Source organism: Abramis brama (genome assembly GCF_963993115.1).
Source record: "Abramis brama genome assembly, chromosome: 2".
In the NCBI taxonomy this organism is placed as follows: Eukaryota; Metazoa; Chordata; class Actinopteri; order Cypriniformes; family Leuciscidae; genus Abramis; species Abramis brama.
This window is the reverse complement of record NC_139964.1, coordinates 38,513,815-38,532,655: the sequence shown is the minus strand read 5'-3', so window position 1 is coordinate 38,532,655 and position 18,841 is coordinate 38,513,815. Positions and strand designations below refer to the sequence as shown.

The window sequence follows — 18,841 nt, the reverse complement described above, 5'->3', positions numbered from 1 at the left end:
CAACGTGTGTGTTTTAAGTAAGAAAGACATCATTTTGGAACAACATGAGGCTGAGAAAATGATGAGAGAATTCTCATTTTTGGTTGCACTGTCCCTTTAAGATTGAATTTATCGCTTTCTTGACCTCCCAGATTGTAACTTCATCTCACTTACTCTTTCCCCACTGAATTGTTTTCAATTTCCTTTCCATTTTTGGGTGGGTGCGCCTCATGTGAACATCAACATGCAGTATTGTCTCTCTCTTGTAGAACACAGCTCTAGATAAGGAAACCATCCAGCTTTCTCGCCGGCGTAAGGACAGCATCCCCCCTCCAGGAAAAAGCCCCTCCTCCACCCATTCAGAGAGACGACGCTCCAGTAGGAGACGGTCATCTGCCCAATCGGAGGATTCTAGGAGTGCTGCTCTGGTTGAGCCTTTAGCCTCAACAACCCCCAATACACCATCAGCACCTCTGTCCTCCCCTCGCTCTGCCCCACTTCCCCACTTCCCAGAATGCAATACTGAGGCCAACAAGGGCTTGCCGAAGGAAGAATAACTCTACTTAGGGGAAACAATATGGAGACAATTCCAAATATACATAAATAAATAATTAAATAGCTACTCTGCAAACGCTTCATTCTAGCTAAAGACTGGAATACACTACACAAGATTTGCTCAGATTTTTGCCCCAATGTACAGTCTGGAAGAGTTGACAATAGTTGCCAAAAGTCTTTTCTTACCCATTGTGACGTACATCTGTGTGAAACAGCTTCTCAAACAAGAAGAAATATAGGGCATGACTTGATTTTGTCCATCAGGAATTGATGCTATTGATTTCATGTGAGAGAAGTCCCGGAAGTTAATTTGATTAAAGATCACAAGGGCACATGAATTTTAATAAATAAATTTGATGTGCACGGTCAAATCATATATAATACTGCGATACTTCATACAAAATAAGAATAGTCCATTTGGATTTAATGGTGACTTTAAGGCTGGAATACTCTGCTGGAATACGCTACGCAATTTATGCTAAAATGCGCCAAAAATCTGAGCAGTTTTAAAACACTAACTGAGGATCACACACTTTCAGGTCGTTCCCAACACAACAAACTCGCACAGTAACACTCGCCTCATTGCTAGGAGACGCATTACAAATGTGTCTGACGCTAAAAATTTGAGGTCTGTGCCCATCATACACGATGCGATGTTCTGTGAAATCTGTCAACTTAAGTCTGCAGACTGGCTCTGAGCCTCCGACTTTCTGCAACTGTAGAATTGACTCGTCCAGCTGTAAATCGGGGCAAAAAACAGAGCAAAAATTCCTGTGCTGTATTCCAGCCAAATAGTACAGTCAGAACTGTCTGTATAGTGGTCGTCTGCTCGTCTCCCTGCTTTTTTCTTCCAGTTTGGCTTCGGATTCCAGCACCCAGGGTGGGTTTGAAAACTTTTATGTGATTGATTGTATATATGTGCTTTGGATATCAAAGATCCGCTCTGCTTTTGTGTTTGCTGACATGAACAGCCCACGTCTCGATTATGAAAAGCAAGCACGTTTTAGGGTGGATCTAAATATGCTACTGGAAAGAAAGAAACTTGTCCTGCTGAAACTTGAAAGTATGTTTGAAAATAGACCGCTTGACCTTTTGACTCTGCTGAAGAAACGCAAGAAAGCAACTTGCATTTGTGGTGGTGTGTTTTTAAGAGGGTGTGCCTATATTGCACTACTGTGTTCTGGAGTCATTCTGCAGTAGTTTAGAGTTGCCTTCATATATGAGCCAGCAAAGCAAGAAATCTGTAGGGATTGTTAATAGTTCTGTTCTTTTGCTAATTTATTTGTACAGATTAGACATAATGTGAAATTGTATTTTAGAATAGTTTGATCTTTTCAAGCCGGAGTCATTAAGTGCACGATATTTTGATTTATAGTATTAGATTACAATCTGTCTTGGATTTGTCATCTATTTCTCCATGTACTGTCTGTACTTGTTATCTCTTTGCTCACCATGGCCCTGATTCAAAGAGAGTGATGAAGCTTGTTATAAATCTATATGACATAATGAACTGATTTTGACATGTTCAAGGTTTTGAGAAATATGGTAAAAATTCAGTATCATTTCTGGAAGGCTATATTTCATGTTTAATAGATGTAATTTTCTATTAGTGTTCCATATCATCTCATAATCAAGGAAATGCAATAAAATTATCTAGCTGTTGTTTATCCTCGTCTTGTCCTTATTACGGAATGATCCCAGTAAACCAATAGCTCAGTTTTACTTTCTCTAGCATAAAAAAACAGGTGTAGCCTAATGCAACATCGCCATCTGTGGGTGGAGAATGGGGCTAAAGGACACCTGGGGTAAACCATGTCTTTCTTTGTATTTTTTTTCCCCAATCTAACGAATAACACATTCATATTTCCTACATCACTCTATTTCCTATCACTTATTCACAAGACCTAATGCATATGGCGCAAAGGTTTGTCCTCCTGAGAACCAAAAAAAGATGTTATGCTACGTCCTCTGTAGTGGACACCAGTATTCAGTTGTTTAAAAAGTAAAAAGACATGAAATAAAAAGTATAGGTGAAAACAATGGGATTTTTTTATTCACCAATACATTTTTAGGTTTCAGGTTCCAAAATTGAATGAATTGATATACCATTTTACTTTATGCAATAAAGGTTATTATTGGTTAAATGGGTAGTTCTATTCAATACAATGTATCTATAGCCTACACTGTATCTAATTTGCATATTGATGTGTTCTTGGGGTAACATGTAATGAAAAAAGAAGTGTAATAATTGGCAACATTTTCATAATAATATCTAATATTTCATAGGAATATTGATATACAATTTATTTCCCTATCACTTGTTGTGTCTACCAAAAAGTCTAACATGCATTAAGTCCTAAGTGCCAAATTTGATCATTAAATTAATATCAGTAATTTTTAAAGACCAATGAGAAGTTGTTGTCACGGTGAAACCTCCAAATATTTGGTATCTCTAAGAAAAGCCCTCAATGCTCTATACAGAATCATCCAGACTTAAAACTGTGACATGTATGTTGTCAGAGAAATTCACTAAAATATAATGCCCACAGTGTACAAGTCTATGCCTGGGTTCCAGGAAGAGAATATTATATTGTTTTAGCCTAAGCATACCCTTATATTGCTATATGTTATTTGCAAACTGTAATAGGCCTACCTTAAACACTTTCAAATGAACTGAACTTTTTGCAAAACACCGTCCTTGACCAACAAAAAATCCTCTTAATTTCCTTAATAAGAATAACTAGCTTTACACCATTTTTCTAATTTCAAAACCTGCTTCTCTGCCTACTCCATTCTTTCCATAGTGTTCAATCAGTGCCATATCGTCTAATTTATTATTTTTTGCATTCTCGTCTCATTTGTACAGACAGAAAACAACAAAGGTGACGAAACACATCCTTGAGGTGTCCCCGTGTTTAAAGACAATATATTTTAACACCCCTGGCGACAGTTCCGGTCACATCCCCCCGGATTGTAAACTTTAGCGATGGCCCTAAGTAAAATCGTAGCAAGCTGTTGGCTATACAGCGTTTATTTATTGCAAAATAATACAGAAGTATTGTTTTGAAAAGTCTACAAAAGTGATATTAACCCCCCAGAAAGTGTCCCAATTTTTTTTATAGGCTACATAATTAATATTTAATTTAAATGATATTTTCGTAATTACATTCATAAAAAAAAAATAATAATAACACAATATTTGGATTCTTTAGACAAGCTGCACTGCAATCAAATAATTCATTCATTTGAATGGTTTTAATTATGGGACAACTATTAACAACAATTTGTGGCACGCCCCACACTGCGTTCATTTTACATAAGTAAAAAATCTTATACAGGATTCTGATTAGTCCGGTGGCATTGAGCTGTCTATAATCTATAAATTGGCAACGCAAGTTGGATCACTCATTACCGCCATCTAATGACTACAAATGATTACTACGATTACCGTCTGTAATTATATATAAAGCCATCTCTCGGACAGCGTTAATTTTAAAGTATTATCTAGAAAACGAAAATATCGATAAGAAAAACAACACATGTAAAATACTCAAAGAGCTTGATGAGAGAAAACCTAAAATAGAGAAAGAATATTCAAAATAACAATGAGCTTTATTCGCCATTTACGCTTGCTATACACAATAAATTCGATTTTTTAAAACAATCTTTCAGCACCAACACAGACACAACATCTAATCAAATAATACTAATAATACTACTAGTAATAATAACAAAAATAATATTACGTGGTCGCGTCCTCTTAAAACTCAATTTCCCACAAGCCCCAATCGCACTATACGATATTGCGTCATGGCGTAAACGCCATTGGCCAATTCCTGGTGGGTCGGCCATATTGGAATTTGAAGTCTGCTATACTGTGAGCAGGTTGGCAGGCTCTTAGATTATATCTCTCAAATACAGCTATATTTTATCCGCGTCCGCATCGTCAGAGCCTGGCATTGCACCAGAGACCCTGCTGTTTGTGGACGGAACGCTGTCTGTGTATTCCGTGGGTAGAAATGAGTCCTACAGACGCCAAACGCGGAGCGAAGCGCAGGAAGAATAAGCGGGGCGGCGGCGCAGGGAAGGCCGGAGCTCCGCCAACACCCTCCAGCGGCACTGCGCACGGAGACCCGAGCACCATCCCCAGCCTCAACGGAGAGGTGAGGCGGCTGGGGCATGCGGGGTGGTTGATGGTGCATTGTGGGTGTAGTTTACTCTAGATTCTGTGATATTGGAGGCCTAAGAGAAGCCCCTGTAGCTGATCTCACGTTTACATGGAGCCTGAGCTGAGCTTCACTGATCTAGAGCTTTAATCTTACACATTTCCTGGTCTGATCATCGAAACATGAGAAGAAAACTGTGAAGACGTGTGGAAAGCACATTTCGAGTGATTTTATGCAACGGATGTGGAGGTTTGAGGGATTTTTGTCGCTCTGAGTGATGTGAAGCTAACTTGTCAAGCGCTGGACAGTTTTAGCTGATGTGTTTACAAGGTGTTCTTCAACAACCATATGATTTTTATCAACCTTCCTTGCAGTTGTTAAAAAGCAGTAAATGTAATCTTGAGGCTGAAAATATCACTGTTTATGAACCGCAGTCAACAGTACTGTAACCATGTCTATAGACCGATCAAATGCTAAAGTCCACCGTTTTTTGACATTTAAGTTCAAAATATTCCCTTACACGTTTCTTTATTTATTCTTTTTAGCACATGTTCTGTATTTAAAACTTTATGTATTGCGTTATTATATAAAATAGAGGTAATAATTTTCCTTTCTGAACTTTCTGGCAGTTGTGTCAAGTATGATCAAACCGGAAGTGCTTGAAAATATTCAACCGTAAATGTCAACAAAGGATGTACTATGTATGTCAGTGGTTTTAAATTGAGACTTGTACAAAGTTTGTGATTTGGACGTAAAGTTAATGTTATGTATCATCACTTAGCACAGTTAACTCTTAGTATATGCCATTTACACGCTTACCTCAGTTTATCAGCTGCTTTCCTCTCGTTTGAGTTGGGTATTTATGCAATCCAGCCTGAGAAGTGTCATGGAAATGAATAGGCCACTCATAGCACAGGGTCCAGTGTCCAGGGCTTTGTCAGAGACTTGTTCTTTCTGGTGGTATTCCTCTGTTTCCAAGGAAACTACATATGTAGCTTAACAAGAGTATCAGTCTGTATTGACATAAGCAAGCAAAAGCGACCATTTCATCTCTGGACAGAATCATGGCTATTTTGCTTACAGTGCACAGATTTCAGTGACAAGAGGGCAAAACGTGAGGATGTCTAACTGTCTATGATTTTTAAATCTGACTAATGACATGTTCTCTTAGGAGTTTAGGTCTTATGTGAATCATTTGTTGCAATATTTCTTTTCATGAAATAACACAGCCAAACAACCTCTGGTTAACTCCGGTAAAGCTGTTCGTAATCTACTGTACAGAGCTTGTTGGCACGTTGTTGTTGTCTCAGGAATTATTGTGACATTTTTGTGTTTAACTACGCACATGCTCAAGACATCACATTCTCCTATTCCAGATAGCAATTTTGGTTAAAACTGAAGTGTGTAATAATTTTTTTTTTTTTTTTTTAAATACCGCCATTGGTCAGACAGACAGCTATCGGTTAAGCCAATGTGTTGGTCAACAATTGGCTTAGGCTAAATGTTGTATCTGCATTTTAAACTGAGATGAGGAAGACACTTTCCCATGGAAAATGTCACTCATCAGCTTTAAAGCGGTTTAATTTTTTTTGGCAATGTAATTTTGTGGCCATGACTGTCTGTATTTTCACAAGCACTGATTTATTGAATAGCTGATATCCTGCTGGCTATTCTAAATAAAAAATGAGGATTCTTTTAACAGCCACATATAACAGCTCTGACATTAGTTGTGAGCTGCTGCAAATTCATTTTTATTTATTTATTTATTTAGGTTTATTAGGGCATTTAATATTACTGGATAGCTGCATTGTCTAGTTTTGCCACAGATTTTAGAATGGACATCAAGTGACAACTCCACACTCTATTTAACAACATTCTTTATTGTTTATTCTGTGCAAAAGTAAAAAAAAAATAGAACATGGAATTTTTGTTTTTTTGTTACTGAAAGTGTATTATTGAATTGTAAATGTCTTATTTTGATGGTTTCATGCCAGTAATTCACCATGTGGAGCAAATTTTGGTCTGTACATATCATGTTTATCCTCTTTTAAAGTAGTCTGGTTTGTATTTTCTTTTATTTTGCATAGTTGTCCATGTCCATGTTGGCACTTGCATAATTTGTCTAGCTTCTACTAAGTGAGATGAATGTGTGCCAAAATATTATAGTTTTAACATCAACAACAAAATATATTGCAAGTGTTTTCTCTAGATGCATGATTGTTTCATTAGTTGCATTTTATTCTTTGCATTGCTGTCCACTGCTCTATCATAAGACCCGCTAATCAATTTTGAGTTGTGACTCATCAGTTGAGAGGACCTTTGGAAAATGAAGTACATGTAGAAGTATTACTTATATAAAAATAGGTGTTCTGCTACTGTCAGCGGTTCATTCGGGGTCAGCCTCTATCCAGTGGAGATTTAACTCTGCTGCATGGTGCTGCGAAAGGTTTTTTTTTCTTGCATTTTGACAGCTACGAGTAGTGCATTTAGATGGCACTCTTTCAGCTTCGAGCTGAAGTCGTAAACAACATAGTGTATGTAATTACATTATTGTAATAAGTTTATAACCTTGAGCCTGAAATGAGTTGATTTATCGCCGGCTTTCTCTTTAGGTCCCATTGAATGGCGCTCCACAGTTTTCAGAAGGGCCAGTAAACGCCGACTTCTCTGGAGTCCTTCAGGTAACAGGCAAATCTCTCACTTTGGAACACAGCGCTCTGCCGTATTTGCATTTCCTCTGTGCGGTAGCCGGTAGCACAGCTGTGATTTCCTGAAAGTCTGATCCGGTGTAAGTTGAGTTAGCCTACTGTTTTGAAGCGTTATTCTAGTCTTCTAGAGTGTTGAACCATTGATCTCCTGTAGCGGACGACCATTAGTGCAATTTGAGAATAATCCGTTTGGGCATTTTACGTATCTAGCGGAAGGGAAAGCTGCTTCTCCTCACATTTGATCTGTTTTGCTGTCTCTTACGCAGACCCCGTTCACTTTCGGAGTGAACCAGAGGGCACCCTACACCACTGGTGACCGTTGCCTGCTGTGTCGCAGCGAGCGTAAGGATGCCGTCTCCCAGGATATTGGAGGATCCAGTCAGAATGGCACATCCCAGTCACCCAAATCTTCCAACGCCCTTCAGTTGCCTCTGTACGTCTGCTCTGACTGCAAGCGTACAGTGGAGAAGGACGATCGTCAGCCCTCCCTCGACCAGTCTCTGTTGGTACGTTCCTTCAACACTCGCATGTTTCTCCTCTGCCTCTAGTCTTAAAAAACATAATTGGGCAAATCATGAGTCTGAATTCCTATAATTAACTTGCTAATTTTCAGCTGAGTCAGAGAAATTTGAAGGCAGTGTTGATTCGCTTAGTATTTTTCCCTCATTAAAAAAGGTTTTCCCCTAAAGCAACCAATAGTACCTCTCCAGTCATATTTTAGATAAGGAAAGATAAGCGTCATTTACATGGATGGAGCTGCCTCATGTTGAGATCACATGACCAGCCAAATACTACTTGCTTTATCTTAGTAAAACCCCATTTTGTTTGACATCTGATGAATTGTGCCGTTTGGAATCTGTGTAAGTCTAAGATGGCTGTTAGGATTGAATAAAAAAAAAAAAAAAATCCTATCTTCAAGCATTTATTTATATCAAAACATTTAAGACAGATACTTCTCATAATAATGAAAGATACACTTTTTACCCTTTGCAGCTGTGATGAAGACAGCTGTGTGTTACCACCAACATTCCATGTTATATTGGTTTCGTTAGTTTCATTTTCACTCAGCAATGATTTCACAGGCATGTAGATGTACTGTTTTCCTGTTGACATGTTTTTGATACAGATGTTTTTAGATCAGAGTCATAAAGTTGTCCCCCAGTTGTCTCTTTGCACAAAATGACTTCATTTATTAACAGTCGGATGTAGGGATGGGCGATATACCGGTAGACATGGTCAACCGGTAGAGATTTTGGACTATCGTCTCTATTGCAGTTACGCTCACAAGAGTTGACTTGTAAGTCACAAGAGTTTATCTTTTGCATGCGTTTTTAAGTATTGTGGTTTAAAATTAAGTGATTTTAAACCATTGAAGTGCAGAATGCAACAAAAGACCACTCATTTTGCTATATGCGTGTGATGTTAGAGAGACGTTCTCATCACTGTTTGAGAGACGAGCTCAATTGAAGGCGCTGCTCATAAAGCGTGTGAGAACTGAACTGAGTGCGTTTTGCAGATTAATTGGGCTTGAATGGATAAAAATACTTGTGTCAAAGTAAACAGTTGAGAAAGAAAACACAAGTAGGCTATATTGGATCCATGCAGTCGATCTTAAAATGACAGCATCCAAATGTACCTGCTGTCGTTCTTAATGTTAATGCAAATGGTGACAACAAGAATTATGAATTTTCAATGGCATCAGAAATTTCGATATTGTTTTGAGCTACATTTTAAATTACATGATTACAGCTCCATTTTAATTGAAAAGTAATGTGAAAGACATGTTTGTTTGTTTTGTGCAGTGGTCAAAGATGTCCATTTCGTGTCCGTCTCACAAAGAAAAACAATAAAAAAAACAGTGCAGTGGAATGCAAAAATGCATTCTGTGTGAATGAAGCTTTAAAGATTTGATGTCCGGCTGTATAGACTTCAATTTAAGGTGGAGATTGGATTAGCAGAGAGACATTACCTTGTTAGAGAGCTCAGGGTATTTGAAGGACAGGGTTAGGTATTTGCAACCAGAACTGCACGCCCCCCTGCAATACCTCTGCTGTCCAATCTCTATTTTAGAGTATGTGCTGGTTGCTGCTTATGATTGAATGAATGAGGCATTTATATAGTGCTTTACTATGTACTATTGTACACACCTGGATGATGTGATGGCAGCTACAGAACAACGGCACCAGTGCGCTCACCACACACCATCTATAGGTGGTGATGGGAGAGAGTGAAGGAGCCAGTTGAGTGAATGGGGATTATTTGGAGGCTATGGGTGTATTCACACCAGGAAAGTCCGCTAGTTCACTTGCTTTGGTCCGGACCAAATACAATGTTGATTTTTTTTGTTTGTTGTGGTTCGCTTTCACACTGCCTTTTTTGCAAGAAAACCAAAATTTGAGTATATCGGTGCCTTTACAGCCTACAGTCCCCATCACTATACTGGGGCATTAGGACCCACACACACAGACCACAGGGTGAGCGCCCCCTGCTGGCCTCACTCACACCTTCTCCAGCAGCAACCCAGGAGGTCTCCCATCCAGGTACTGACCAGGTTCAACCCTGCTTGGCTTCAGTGGACAGTCTTGATATAGTCTTGGCTACAGGGTGATATAGCTGTGGATATGGCTTATCTTTCCTTTTTTTCTTTTCTTATTTTCCCTTGTTTTTTTATTTTATAGAGAATGTGCATATGTTGGTGTGCTTCAATTCAATTTAAATAATTGTGCTAAAATCAGAATCACTCTTTCCCACAAATTTATGGTGGCTTATTGCTTCCATAGTTGTTGTTTTAATTGACATTTTAATCAGGCTAAGTAAAAAAAAAAAAATCCACTTGTCCCGGACATGCAGTTAATGTCGTGCACTGTTTATAATTGTTTACTAATGTTTTTGACACCTCAGGTGCTTTAACATTTTAAAGCCACAATGTACAGAACATCACACAAAGATACAGAAGAAAATGTATAATAACATGTTGGATAAATATGAATCTTTTAATAATAAAAAGGACTATTTTGCAGAACAAATGTGTGCAAAATGCCTAAAGTGCAGGGGAACAAAATACAAGCCACAAATAGTTAAATTAGAGAACCCTGAGTGATCAATAAATAACATTTAAAATAAAGAAATTATTAAAGTAACGAAAGTATAGCCAGAATTGTCAACTTTGTCTTTTTAACTGCAGAGATAACAATAAACGCTAAACTGGAGTGGCAGTCTTTTTAACTAAATATGTTCACAGCATCCAAAAATAAAATTAGAACCGGCTGACATGTTTTGAAATCACTTGTACCCTACTTGATCGAAAGAAAAAAAAAATCTAGTCTTTCACTCTGTCTGTGTCCGTTTGAGTCTTTTCAAAATGTGTGCGAAAAACGCTTAATGTCCTAAGACAGACAGATATATTAAAAGATCAAATTCTGTACTTAACTTATTAATAAAGCATACTATATAGCCTACAGAAAAGCAGATGAGCCCAGAATATGAACACTACGCGTTTAATTACACATTAAGCATTTTCCTCCCATAGAAAACCGTTATTATAAAGAAAACGCGTTGCGTTTATATTCTGCGCTCATCTTCTTTTCTGTACATAGCTTAGTATGGTCTTTACTGAGTTTGGTCTTTTAACATCACTGTCTTAATATACATTAAGCCACATTAAAGTGCCCTTTAAGCATATTTAAAAGCGTTTTTCACATTAAGCGTTTTAGAATGTCCTGAGGAAAACTTCTGGCTGGCAGAAGTGCAATCATGGTTTTCCTTATGCTAAATCCAGCCTTGAAAAATATCCTTTCTAATGGTGTGCATCCACACTTTAGATTTTCTTATCCCAGACATTGTTAAAGATTTAAATCCCTGCGGCCAAGATGCTCTCTGTTGGTCACGGGTCGTGGAAAGTGAAACTTAAATCTGTCACAGGGGTGGTTGGATTTATTTACGCACGTTAAAAATATTTATTAAAAGCTTCTTTCTTTTCACATTTTTATTTACAGCATTATCATAATAGGCTGTATATTACCTTATTGGCAGAAAACTGGTAGTTAGATTTGAAATCAGACATTGAGCACCCCCATATAGCCAAAATGGCATGATCCCGTTTCATAACACCTCTACGAAGATTTGACCGTGAGATTGGTAGTCGAATCCGGCTCCTCCTATCAAAGCATCGCATTTTCGACTATTCGGGGTCACCCCTAATCAATATATATATATATATATATATAGCATAAAGAAATAATTGGTGATACCTAATTCTTTTCTTGTTCTTCGCCAGAATCAGGACTTCTTATTGCACATGCCGGTGGGTAATGGCGGTTTGTCCCAGGAGCCCTTGGGTCCCGGAGGCAGACTGACAGTCGGTGCTCCTACACTGCCTGCTCCAGATCTCAGCTCTGCCCTCACCGCAGACACAGTGTGTAGCTGTGAGGCCTGTTATGAGCGGAGGTATGTCCTGCATCAGTCCCAATTGGATTTTTTAATTTATGTTGTTGGATCAGCTTATTCATAACCATGCAGTGTTCAACTAGTCTGTAGTTTGACTGATCAGTCTATTTAAATGTATTTCGTCATCTATAATGACTTGATTGTGGTTGCTTTGGTTAGGGAGATCACGGCTGAGTCAGAGCGGGAGTCGCAACAACTGCAGAATCACTGGTCTGAGGTCCGATACCTGGTCCGGTGCATTTACCGTCAGACTGGGACTCCGCTGGCTGATGATCAGGATCAGCCCCTAGACCGGGACAAAGAGAGCATGAAGGAACTCGTTGACAGGTATTCTTTCAGAATGAATTTATCCTAAGAAACACAAGATACAGTTGTTTAATAATGTTTTTATCTAAAGGATTGAGCCAGATCAAATCCATCTAGCAGTTTTTGGAAAAGGACACAAAATAGCACTGACATTATGATAACCATCAGAGTTGTTAAAACAATTCAATCATGTGGTTGCCACTGTAAGTGATTTTAGCTTCCACTATTTTGTTAATCACAGCCACACATGTTCTCTCCAATTTCAGCAAACCCAAACACACAAAATGATTCACAGACAGCTCTTTTCTCTGTCTAGTTTTCTTATTGGTTTCTTATTTCTTCTTTCTTACTCTTTACACACACCCTTGGGCTTAACACAGAGACAGTTGTGATTCCTCAGATTTCTTATTTCAGGGATATTTCTCAGATAATGGGGTCATTTTATGCATAGTGTTCCAGATAAAAGGCTGATTCGACCACATTCGCCATCATAAGTATCTTCATACTACATACAGTACCATTCAAAGGTTTGGTGTCAGTAAGAATTTTTTTTTATTTCAGTTTTTACATTTTGAAATAAATTAATACTTTTATTCAGTTGGCACTCATTACATTTTCAAAAGTGACAGTAAAGGGTTCCATAAGAGTTCCTTTTCATATAAATGCTGTTCTTTTTAACTTTCTGTTCATCAAATAATCCTGAAAAAGTTTTCCCCAAAAATATTAAGCAGCACAACTGTTTCCAACATTACTTATAAGAAATGTTTCTTGAGCACCAAATCAGCATGTTAGAAAGATTTCTGACAGATCATGTGACACCAAAGACTGGAAATATTATATTAAATTGAAAACAGTTGTTTTAAATTCTAAGAATATTTCACAATATTAATGTTTTTGATCAAATAAAAGCAGCTTTATTAAGTTTAAAACACCTCTTTTAAAAACATTTTAAATGGTTGTGTAAGTAATATATAGCACAAATATTTTATAAACAATCAGGTTTGCTACAAATAGTCTTTATCCATCACTGGGATGTGTGTTTTATATATGGGTTGTGTGTTTTATGTATTGTAAAATTGGTGTATTGCAGGCTCTTAGCTTTTTTTTGACAATGTGAAAATGACAACGTGCACTGCGGTGTTGTGAATCTGCCAATCATATGTGATAAATAATAACTAGGGCTGTTAACGCATGCGATTAATTCAAATTCCTTATGTGTTAAAATAATTGAACGCAAATAAATGACTGAAGCACGCAAAATTGCGTCATTAACCCTCTGAGGTCGACAAACGCGCCGACGCGTTTTGCCGGATTTTCCCCACATTGTAGCACTATAAACTTAAATTACTCCATCATTTATGGTCATACAGAAAAAAGAAATATAAAAAAAGAATCTGTGATATTTCTCCTTTTGTATGTGTCCACTTACAATCAAATCAAAACATTGTGCTTTTGTAAAATAAAGAAAATAAACAGGGTGTGCTTTCTGCCTCTCCGTCGCGGTGAACTTTTTTTTCTTGAGCACGTCTATAAACTGAAACAAAACTCAGCGAATACTTGTCACACATTTATGAGCCATATACCTTTATAAACATTTAAGTGTGTACTTTTAAATGATCGGATTCAAAACGAAAACAAATATTCTCTGTTTAAGTAATTTGTATAAAACCAACAAGATGTCCAGCTTCTCAAACGCTTGCTCATTACAGTTAATTTGGCCACGCCTACTCGCGCAAAAGATATTCACATGCAAATCTCCACATGGAACGCGAACGCGCTCGTTACCTCAACAACAAAACACTTCACTTCACTTTTCGTCGAGTTTGAAAGACGTGCCTGAGCTTACATTGGATTTAGGCTACCTCAGAAGAAGAAGAACGCGATTTGAAGACAAGAAAGATAAGGTAAGAAATTCTTACATAGCCTGTTTGTTATTGTTGCATAAATGTCACGTTGCAGCTGAACTGTTGCTAGATATATGGGGAATATTATAATATTTAGACCCGTGTTTACTGTGTTTGTGGATATCTGCTCAAACATAGATATGTTTATGGTAACCATAATGTTTTATATTTGAGAGTGATCGCGTTTGAATGTATCATATTTTGCAAGCGATCGCGTTTGAATGTATCATATTTTGCAAGCGATCGCGTTTGAATGTATCATATGTGTTTACTGTGTTTGTGGATATCTGCTCAAACATAGATATGTTTATGGTAACCATAATGTTTTATATTTGAGAGTGATCGCGTTTGAATGTATCATATTTTGCAAGCGATCGCGTTTGAATGTATCATATTTTGCAAGCGATCGCGTTTGAATGTATCATATTTTGGATGAAAGCAAAACGCACCAAACGGCTTCATGTTTTTATTATTATCTCATTTCATATCATCATAACGGATGGAAACATTTGAAGTAACATGATAATCAATATATTTTTCTCTAGCTTCTTTTGGAAGATTTATAGGCTGCTATAGGTTATTTATTGTTATTATTATTTTATCCGCACTGTGCATATACCTTATGCCTACAAGGCACAACAAACCTGGTGTTCATTATATTATATATCGTTGGAAACGTGTGTGTGTGTATTCTGTGAATTTTAAAAAGGAATTTTAAAAAGCAATTTTAACCAGAAAAATCTAATATTTATTTCCAAAATCGTGCAGGCCTTTCTCTTGATATCAGTATGTTCACTTTTTTTTTTTTCAGGTCCCAGATGCCACTGAGGACTTCAACATTCACATGAGTCTCAGTACGTGAACATGGTAAAGTGAAAATCTTGGAAATGAAAGGTATGTACAATGTTTTTAGGAATGGCACAAAGGTCTCTGTCTTTGAAGTGCTTTTTTGGCATTTGTTGTGTATCTTTGGATTATGTTGTGTTGTAAATAAATCCAAACAATTTAAAAGCCATTCTTTTTTAAATCTCCTCATTTACAGTATTGTGCAAGGTTGCTCAGAATGATAGGGGCCTGATAGCTCCTAATAGGGCCGTTAGGGGAGGTTCTTTGTCTTTCTCAGGTGAGAAAAGCTTACATATTAATGAGCTCTCGCATAAGGCTTTTTCACACAAAACACGTCGTAAAATTTTTAAATCAATATATTGTCTTATCTGAATGAGCAGTCAGGGTGATTTTCACATAGTTTTGCAGCAAATATTCTAGGCTACGTCATACAATTTTCAAAAGTCTTGTGAAGAAATAATCAGTATGGGTTTCATGGCCTTATTTCAGTGAGAATTTTTTTTTGTATTTTCAAAAACCACGCATAAATGTCATTATCTCAAAACTACAAACTTTTACATACATGCTGCTGATATATTATTGTAGCAGAGTTTGTGCTGAATACAGTGTAATTAGACTTTAGCCATGAAAATGTCACAAGTAACAGAAATAACCAGAAATGTCAGAGCATGTCAGAACACCTCCAGGGCCCAGAAAACAGCTCAGACCTCAGAGGGTTAACGTAATTTATGTCACGCAGTTAGATGATCTTAGAAATCGAGAGCATCTACAATGATGCAAGACCCTGTAACCCTGGTGGGTGGAAATGTCTATTCTAACCCAATTTTGCTTCTCTGTTTGCGATCAGATCATTTTAAGCCTCTACACTCCAGGAAAGTTGTAATTCCAGTAATCCAGTAAGCGAATTCATTTAAACGGCACTAATGTAAAGAAAACCAGGCTTATTACTTCAGAGTTCAGGGAGAATAGAGACTCACGTTGCATTTTCAGTGAATTATTCATTCCTGTTAGGCATGTGACGGTATACAATTTTCATGTTGCAATAATTGCTCAAGCTCTTATCACGTTATACGATATTATCACAATATTGAAATAAGTTGCAAAAAAAGTGTCATACTATAACAGGTTTAATAACTTTTTTTCTTATAACAAAAAGAACTGAACATTTAAATACAATAAAACAATACACAAAAACATTTATAAAATAAACAAATGTTTCAAACATTAAACTGAAAAATAATTATAAAGAACAATAGGCAACACTTTACTATAAGTAAATACTAATGCATTAACTAACACTAATAATGAGCAATAGCGACATATGTTACAGAAGTTATTATTTAATAGCGTTAGTTAAAAAAATACAACTGGTCATTTTTAGTTCATGTTAGCTCAGATTTTTATTTTAATAATTAAATGTTGAAAGTATTTTTCATTTTTGGTTTAATGAATTAACTAATAGTCTTATTGTATAAAGAATCAGAACATTTTAAATCAAAATCTAGGGCATGTTGTAGTTCAGATTAAAATGTAAAAATGTTCGAAAATAAGTAGCCTATTAAGTCGAAGTATTTGGTGCTTTGAACACCATTGCGAATACAAAAACCTGAATGGCTGTTTAAAACACTTAAATACCGTTCAGAAATAGAAAGTAGCACAGCTGCTTTGTTTACGGGGGTTACGGCTGCATTTCTGATGTTCCATCAGCGTCATCCGCTGTCATTGAAAGTGCATTTCATTCACTCGTTCCGCCATGTTCCTCATGCGTGTTGGGCTTGTTTACAAGCGCACGTCTCTTTGACGCAGCACACACACAGTGTTGTATATTTTAACTGGTTGATGGAAAAGCATTCTTAAAATGAATTCTAAAAATCGGAATAATTTGTAATAAATAATTATGCATGGTATTTTAAAGTGCCCACGATAACAAAACAGTGCATGTTCATTATCGTGATATATCGGCATATATAATGTAATTCTAAATGTAATCTAATTCCAGTGAGTGTTTTGCTTTAAAACACGAGCTCTGTATATTCTGTGATTGTTTCTGAAGAGCGCGAGCCCTCACACAACGCTCTGTGTGAAACACAGGCTGAACGGAACTTCAAAACATCCCACCGCTGTATGGCCAGATGATACGCAAAGCAAACTACATTTCTCGGCTTGGTAAAGCAAATCAGCGTCTCGCTAGTGAAGTTTTGATGGATGAGTATTGCAATCAAGGTAAAAATGATTGCAGTGACGTACAGGAGTCGTACAGCAAGCACGCACGAGTCCGTTATATTGATGCGCAAATTCCTGTTCGAGATCGCAGCTTGACTTGTCTAAAATATAAACAAGCTCTTTGCTGGCTGTACACATACTATACACTGTAAATTCTGAAAAGTTTTTTTTTTCTGTAATGTTTTTTATTTTATTTTTATGAATGGGTGCTCTGGTTTTTATGAATTAAATGGACTTCTATCATTTTGTAATTTGGTTTCCTTTTGGAGTCTCCAAGTGTCCTTTTTCGGAAAGACCTTGAAAAAAGCTTGTAGAAAATACAGTTTTGTCAGAATCACCCTTCAATCTGATGATTTACTTAGCTGGGTATAGCAAATGATGACAAAATTAACGTGTTTAACAAGACAAATGGTATATGCTTAATTTCACGATAAGTGTGCGATTTTAATCGCGATTAATCTCACAAAAGGGTGCGATTAATCGCAATTAAATAATTGAATCTATTGACATCCCTAATAATAACACATTAATTATTCTACTGGACGGTACTTGGAATCTCATTTCTTTCCCCAAAGACTCACCTTGCTTTCTCTTTATTTAGGCTTTGTGAGAAGGATCCCTACCAGTTGTACCAGCGTCTGGAACAGCAGGCAAGGGAGTACGTCTTAGAGATGAAGGTGCGTCTACTCAAACACCTGTCCACAGGCTCAAAGGCACCCGGTGCAGCGGCTCAAGGGCCTCCGCAGGCCCACCAGTTCATCTCACTGCTGCTAGAGGAGTACAATGCACTTTGCCAGGCGGCCCGCACCATCAGCAGCTTCCTGCTCACCCTGGTGTGTTGATGCAACCGTATTGTACATGCATACATGTACATGAGTGTGAATAATGATAATCCATTTAAGCTCAAGCATCAGTATGACCTACTACTAGCCCTGTTCTTCCTTTTCAGGAGAACGAACATTTGCAGAAGTTCCAAGTGACATGGGAGCTCCACAATAAGCACCTTTTTGAGAACTTGGTGTTCTCTGAACCCATCCTGCACAACAGTCTACCTGCCTTAGTGGCCCAGCTCAGGTATGGTCTTCAGTGAATCAGTTAAAACTTCATCATTCTTGTAGCATTTCTCTTTCTGTACAGGATGTCATTGGTGTGATTTTGTTTAATAGGCAGGGCACGACATCCCATGATTCATACAGTGAGGATATGTACCGTACACTCCTGGAGAGATACCACCATCTGGACCAGGAAATGAGTGCAGTGGCTCTTGAATGGCTGGAGTGTGAGAAGAGGATTGATGACTATGTTGATGAGCAGGTATAATTCATTCGTAATGTGAAAGTAGTCTTACTGAACTAAGTAATCGTTTGTGGCTCTCAAGGCTGATCTTGTATTTAATGCCAGTTTTGCCTGTTTGCAGTTGCTTTTTAAAGTTGAAGGTCAGAATCTTACAAATCAAAGGACAGAACCACATAAGTCTTTAATTAATAGAAATGTAAGTTGCAGCACAAGTCACTCATTATTCGTTAATAATTTTCATACATGACTTTTGAGTGGAGATAATTGAGTTTCTACATTTATTTTTAAAGATGTCTTTAAGAACTAAGCAGCGGATGCTCAAAGAAGACGCCGAGATCTTCAAACAGAAAAGATTTTTTGAAGAGCAGGTAAGATTTCCTCCTGGTCTGATTGACCCTTTGTTCTTATTGAG

At 37.4% G+C, this 18,841-nt stretch overlaps 2 protein-coding genes across 4 annotated transcripts in view; both read left to right on the top strand.

Moving 5' to 3' along the window:
- dclk2a (doublecortin-like kinase 2a) overlaps nt 1-2,199 on the top strand; it is a 51,769-nt gene extending 49,570 nt beyond the window's left edge. The window contains exon 18 of one of the 2 annotated variants that reach the window (XR_014603667.1): nt 249-386. Coding sequence is in view for 1 of the 2 variants with exons in the window: in XM_084094201.1 (XP_083950327.1) it covers nt 249-536 (288 nt within the window). In the remaining variant the exon portion in view is untranslated. Of the gene's footprint in view, nt 1-248 lie in introns of both variants that reach the window. The other variant, XM_084094201.1, reaches the window with a different exon arrangement.
- Nucleotides 2,200-4,383: 2,184 nt separating this feature from the next.
- Nucleotides 4,384-18,841, top strand: part of fam193a (family with sequence similarity 193 member A) — a 38,388-nt gene continuing 23,930 nt past the window's right edge. The window contains exons 1-10 of one of the 2 annotated variants that reach the window (XM_084100618.1): nt 4,384-4,697; nt 7,313-7,381; nt 7,675-7,914; nt 11,685-11,854; nt 12,014-12,181; nt 17,735-17,966; nt 18,083-18,207; nt 18,300-18,447; nt 18,551-18,625; nt 18,720-18,797. In XM_084100618.1, the coding sequence (XP_083956744.1) occupies nt 4,554-4,697; nt 7,313-7,381; nt 7,675-7,914; nt 11,685-11,854; nt 12,014-12,181; nt 17,735-17,966; nt 18,083-18,207; nt 18,300-18,447; nt 18,551-18,625; nt 18,720-18,797 (1,449 nt within the window). In that variant the 5' untranslated portion in view covers nt 4,384-4,553. The remainder of the gene's footprint in view (nt 4,698-7,312; nt 7,382-7,674; nt 7,915-11,684; nt 11,855-12,013; nt 12,182-17,734; nt 17,967-18,082; nt 18,208-18,299; nt 18,448-18,550; nt 18,626-18,719; nt 18,798-18,841) is intronic. The other variant, XM_084100619.1, reaches the window with a different exon arrangement.